Source organism: Hyperoodon ampullatus, assembly GCF_949752795.1.
Source record: "Hyperoodon ampullatus genome assembly, chromosome: 4".
NCBI lineage: Eukaryota > Metazoa > Chordata > Mammalia > Artiodactyla > Ziphiidae > Hyperoodon > Hyperoodon ampullatus.
Window position 1 is genome coordinate 170,972,158 of NC_136917.1, and position 6,000 is coordinate 170,978,157.

The 6,000-nt window shown below is 50.8% G+C and overlaps 1 protein-coding gene across 1 annotated transcript in view; it reads left to right on the forward strand.

Annotated features, from left to right (window-relative positions):
• The window catches only part of NSUN2 (NOP2/Sun RNA methyltransferase 2), a gene marked incomplete at its 5' end in the record, with an annotated part of 28,874 nt that extends 23,614 nt beyond the window's left edge, over positions 1-5,260 (forward strand). Inside the window, 4 exons of the mRNA XM_079702377.1 lie at positions 582-662; positions 997-1,135; positions 2,321-2,360; positions 4,334-5,260. Of these exons, the coding sequence (XP_079558503.1) occupies positions 582-662; positions 997-1,135; positions 2,321-2,360; positions 4,334-4,556 (483 nt within the window). The 3' untranslated portion in view covers positions 4,557-5,260. The remainder of the gene's footprint in view (positions 1-581; positions 663-996; positions 1,136-2,320; positions 2,361-4,333) is intronic.
• Between the last annotated feature and the right edge of the window lie 740 nt (positions 5,261-6,000).

The window sequence follows — 6,000 nt, forward strand, 5'->3', positions numbered from 1 at the left end:
ACGGGGGACCGACGTCTGCCTGCTGCTCCTGTGGGCGCTTGGCTTTATTTGTTTTTTTCCATTTTCCTTAGAATTTTTCCACTTCTGGGCCCTCTTTTCATTTGCTTTACAGTTTTCCCAGCTCATTTCCCTCTTGCCTGCTTGTTTACCGCAGCTCATCTCTGTGTGGTCTGGAGGCCCCCGAGGTCAGAGTGTTCTCAGGAAGTGCTAGGCCATGAGGTGCCGTCTTTCCTGTCCTCTCTTGGGTGTCCGCTGGGGCTTCCAGGCTGACGGTGTCCTTGCTCCCGATGGCCCGTGGAAGGTGTGCTGACCTATTCTTGTGTTCTCAGAGGTTCCTGGTTTTAACGTCTATTGTAATTATCAGTCCGTATAAGCCACAGAAACCAAAGCCGTGTGAGAGTATCGTTGGGCCAAGAGAACGTCTGTTTTAGTCAGATGACTCTTGGAAGTATTTTCCACTCCTTTTTTCCTTCTTTTCCGCAGCTACTTAGAGCTCTGTCTCCTTGTGCTAGAAAGGAGTATTTTAGTCGATTATCCTGACTTTCACTTACGTGCATTTCATCTGAAATTTTCCATCCCAGGTTATTAACACTGGGGTTAAAGTCTGGTGTCGAAATAACAGCGGTGAAGAGTTCGACTGTGCTTTCCGGTTGGCGCAGGAGGTAAGCGCAGCCGGTGGGGCGGCGCGAGCCGCGGAGGCGTGGATGGGGGATTCTGAGCCGGCCCGGCGGGTCAGGACCACGGAGCACCGGGCCGGCTTCTGCCAGGGGGGCTCTCGAAGCCACTGAGCTTTCCCGGGGCGCCAGGGTGGGGCTGTGCTTGCTGGCGTGTGTCCTGTGTGTGTCACTGGCGTCCCGCCTGCCAGGTGCTGTGGAGGGGGGAGGGGCTGCCGTGAGGGGAGGACCCGCCAAACCCCGCGGATGCCGGCGGCTCACCTCACGTGCATGGGCGGTGACTGCTGCCACTCGTAATGGCCACCTCTCTTTATCCCCACAGGGAATATATACGTTGTATCCATTTATTAATTCAAGAATTATCACCGTCTCGATGGAAGATGTTAAAATTCTGTTAACCCAGGAAAATCCATTTTTTAGAAAACTCAGCAGTGAGGCATACGGCCAAGTCAAGGACATGGGTAAGCAGTTTGACTGGCGCAGAGACGTAACTTGTCGTCGTACGCATAGTGAAGATGCAGGTGTTCCTGCTTGATGGAGCTTTTCCACCTTTATGTACGTTGTGACTCTGTTCTTGCTGCCTGTGTCGATTTCGCAGGGATTTCTGGAGACACCTGACAACCCCTTTCGTTGAGGGTCAAGGGCATTGCTGGAGCTGCTCTCCTGCCCCGAGCCAGCCTCCCACGGTCACCTGTGCAGGTGTCGGGGCCCGGCCAGCCCACCTGCCAGAGCCCCAAGCCGCCCGCTGTCGCTCGGGCAGCCAGAGGGCAGGTCCTCGCGCTCGGGTGTGTCTGCGTCTCGAGGCCCAGGAGAGACGAGCACAGGCTGTCGGCTTGGTTTGGCACCTTGACCAGCCCCCGGCTGTAGAATGTGCATCCTTATCCTTGCCCAAGGTTCCTGCTGCTCTGTGGGTAGCGGTCACATCCTTGCTTTTCTGTTTCATAAACTTCCACCTCGAATCACTGAGTGACGTTTCCTCCTCAGAATACAAATAATTCCACCTGGGACTCTCTTCTGTTTTTCTTTTCATTCTTGCTTGCTTTTTTATAACTTATTCCTTACTTCCGGCTCGATTGGATGAAGAGGGCACAAATCAGTCATTGAAGTTACGTGGTCTCACGCCTTACGTTCCGGCCTGAAGCCTGAGCAGTCGGAGCTCGCCGTGCCGAGGCGTCCTCGTCTCCCCAGGCAGGGCTGCGTTCAAATCAGGGATTGCTTTAAAGGATGAGGGGACGTGTGTTCTCTTTATCTTTTAATCCTACATTTGGACGACCACAGCATAATTTTTGACAGTTTTTAATGTGTTATTCCATGCTCTTTCTGGGAGTTGGAGCAGGTATTTATTTAGTCTTGAGTTCTGAGAATTAAGCAGTAGTTAATCCCCACCTCCCTGCTCCTGAGAGAGGCTTGCTGAGTGTTTCAGTCTCTAAGTGGTCTGACGTGAGCCTCTCCTACACTGTCCCCGTGACCCCACTTGGTGCCTGGCTTGCGGATGGCATTGTGAATTTGGACGGAAAGGCCTCTTTTCTGCCTCAAGACCCCTGAGACCAAGAGTCTAGATTACTGTTCTCTGGGCACATAAACGTGCACAGCAGAGGTGTCCCTGCTGGCAGAGCTCGACCAGTGTGTGTCTCTTTCTCTTCCAGCCAAGGGCAGCGTCGTCCTGAAGTACGAACCGGACCCCACGTAAGTGAGATGCTCCAGCCATCGGAGCCTCCGTGTTCTTGGTGGTGGGGGGATGGTGGGTGGTCTTAGAAGCCTTTTATGATGTTCCCCTCAAACAGTACTGCGCAAATTTTAGAACTGGAATATTCTCGTATATCATGAAGATACTCTTGATAAAACATTCCTTTCAAGCCACGTGTATTTTTATTTAGAAGATAACATGCAGAGTCCTATTCTCTGTGCCCCAGAAACCTAATTCTGATTTTTATCTTAAACAGAGGAAGTGTACAGATAGGACAGTCAAGAGAGGTGGAGTTCTTCCAGCTCTGCTGTTGGTTCGGCTGGTGTTTGTGCATCACCCGTTAGGTATCGGGCGGTGTTGCTCTGGGCCGGGGCATGGCGCCCCGGCCCCCGTAGCTAGACTGACAGCCACCTCGGGAGCACGGGACCCCTGCTCTGTGACACCCCTCACGGGGGAGCAGGTCCCGCATGGTCAGCACTTGCCAGAAACAAGACAGAGGACTTGGGTGTCGGGCCCAGGGGTCCTCAGCAAGGGGGTGGCAGGGTCAGCGTTGGCATCCCCAGACAGGTTTACATTTAACAGCTGCCTCTGTCAAGTAAAGCACCATTTCCGAAGGAGGAGATAGAACAGGGTCTGGGCTGGAGAGGGGTTTGGGCAGCTTCTCTGGAAGGCAGGACCCAGCTGGACAGCAGCCTGGGTGGAGTCTGCACAGGAGGCCAGGTCCCGGCACCCAGCATCGTCTGCGGGGAGCAGCCTGGGGGGGCGGGGACTAGGAGTAAGACGGCAGGTGGGTTTTAAGGTAACAGTGCTCGTGTGGCCCACATAGAAAACTGTAGGCTGTTTTAAGATGCGGGTCTGCTTTTCCACATATGCTGGTTTCTACTAGTTGAAGTACACAGGTGAAAAAAGACAGGGGAGAAGACAGCTTCAGGAATTAGATTTTTTAAAGAGGAAGACAATGGGAGTATGGGAATTTTCTGGTATCTTCCTGTCATCGTTTTTTTACCAAACCACTAAGAAAAGGAGATGTGTTTCCATCTCCTTTTCTTAGTGGTTTCTCTCTTCCTGGTTCAGGCCTTTCTCTTCTCTTTTTCTGTTTGTTTTTTAAGAAATATGATTGAAACGCTTGTTTGTTCCTTGCACAGCCTGTGTCACTGATGCCTGGCATCAGGTAGGCTTGGGACACATGTTTACTTAAATGAGGGCTTTAGGAGCCTAAAAACTAGACCAGAGTCACGTTTGAAAGAAAGTAAATAACAGTATGCATGGTACACGCTGATACGCACAGTGCTTGATAAGGGGCACATGCGTAATACAGACAGTAGCCGCCCTCCCAGGCAGGAAAGGGGACCTGATGCCACTTGGGAAGCCGGTTGCACAGGCAGGGTGTTTGGACCCGGATGGCACTGCTTGCCGGACACAGGCAGGCTCGGTGTGGGGGTGGGTGACCAGACCCAATTCCAGGAAGCACTGAGTCTGCAAAGAATGGTGGTCCTGGCTCCTGGTCCTGGCGCCCCATGCGGCTGGCGCTGTTACTCTGGACCCAGTTACCCGGCCTCCGCGGGGCCTCAGTTTGCTCACCTGTAGACATGGGCAGGAGCTGCAAGGAGCCATGAAGGACAGGACAGATGCCTGTTGGTGGGTAGGGTGGGCATACAGATAGGTCTTCACATTGGCGAAGACGCAAGTATTTGGAGATTCTAACACTGAAAGTGTTTGAAATCTGCAGATTTGGGGGTTATTCCACTGTGAGTTTTTAGAAGGAAAAACTGGCCAACCTGAGGGCGTTGATACTCTTCAGGACAGGAAGAAGGAAGCTGGTTTTCCTTTGAGAGAAGCCTCCATAGAATCACAGACTAAAATGCCTTCCCCGTGGCTTGGGGGTATTTTTGGGGAGCAGTTGTGTGTCAGTACTGCCTACGGTGCAGTGAGGAGGATGTTTAACACTTACCCGGAGCCGTTCTGTTCACAGGAAGCCAGACACGCTCCAGTGCCCCATCGTGTTGTGTGGATGGCGGGGAAAGGCCTCAATTCGAACTTTTGTGCCAAAGAACGAACGGCTTCACTATCTCAGGATGATGGGGCTGGAAGTGTTGGCAGAAAAGAAGAAAGAGGGGGCTGTTCCAACGAGCGAGAGTGCAGCCAGCCCTGGGGCTCCGGAGGACAAGGTGGGTGCTGAGCAAGGGGCAGAGTAGCCGGCCAGCTGGATGCCGCCACAGGCAGTGACCCAGCGGCCGGCCCGCCCCAGTGCGCTGGCTGCAGGGGCCTCCACCTCGGCGTCTCCCTGAGACGAAACCCAGGACTACTGACTGGTGAGGCACACGTCTGTAAAGACTGGGAAGTGATGGAAGGTTAGGTCTGTGAATGACCCCCGGACTCTTTCACGTGGAGCGTATGGAAGGTATTTTTTTAGCTTGTTAGAATTTCCCCATTTCTTTGGCAAAGTTGGGTCCAGTATGCCTGTTGCCGGTAATAGACTTTCGTTGTTAAAGTCTACCAAGAAATATAACTGCCCTGGCAGAAAATTTCAGGTCCCTTTTGTTATGCCTATATTGGTCTTAAGGCCTAGTGCTTCTTTTAGGCATTTTTTTTTAGAGAGAATCTGTAACTACGTGTGGATTGTTGGAAAACTGTACTATCAACTTTAATAACTGTATTAAGTTGCCCATTAGTGCAACATTAATACGCAGTGGGGTTAATATCTGAGGTCTCAGATGACTTCTGTGCCTTTGTAATAAAAGGTAAAATAAACTTTCTCACAGTAAGAGCTGTACTGTGAATTGTGATATTAGTCATGAGGGTTTTATGTGCTTTTATTGGAGTACCCTGCAATTTTAATTTTTAAATGGGGTTTGGGATCCTTGGAAAGTTTAAATAAAGAGTCATTAATGAAAATGGGTATGTGTACGACTCTAGTGTTTACTCCAGTTCATGAGGCAGAAGGAACTAACTGATTTTGGGGTAAATGGAAACATTAGGACTAAAGCCTTCTTAGCTGGTGGAAGGAATTTTAATGTGAACACAGCTTTTGAATAAAGTCAGTAGTTAGGCCTGAAAGCGCTTGAAGGGCTTTCTTGTGGGTTTACCTTTTATCCTCCAGAGGGCGGTATTGACCCTCCCTCCAGCTACAGTGAGCCTGATTTGGGTGGGTAAAGGGTTGCTTAGCAGCTTGGGAACCGTCTCCAGTGCTGAATGGGCTCCCTCGGGCACTGTGCTGACCAGGCAGGAGCTGCGCAGCCATTTCAGTTAACCACTTACCAGGTCCCTGCTATGTGTCAGGCGGGGTTCTGGGTGACACATCACGACAATCAAAATTTCAGAAGAGAAGAGTATGGTGTGGTGAACCTTCATGGCCCTGTCATCTGGCTTTCACAGTGAATACAGTCTTATTAATACCCACCTTTTTATATTATTTTGAAGTAAATCATGTCTAACATTTCAAAAGATAAGGACCCTTTTTCTTTTTAAAAAATAACCTTGGGACTTCCCTGGCAGTCCAGTGGTTAAGACTTCGCCTTCCAGTGCAGGGGGCGTGGGTTCAATTGCTGGTCTGGGAACTAAGATCCCACATGCCTCACGGCCAAATTACCAAAACATAAAACAGAAGCAACATTGTAACAAATTCAATAGAGACTTTAA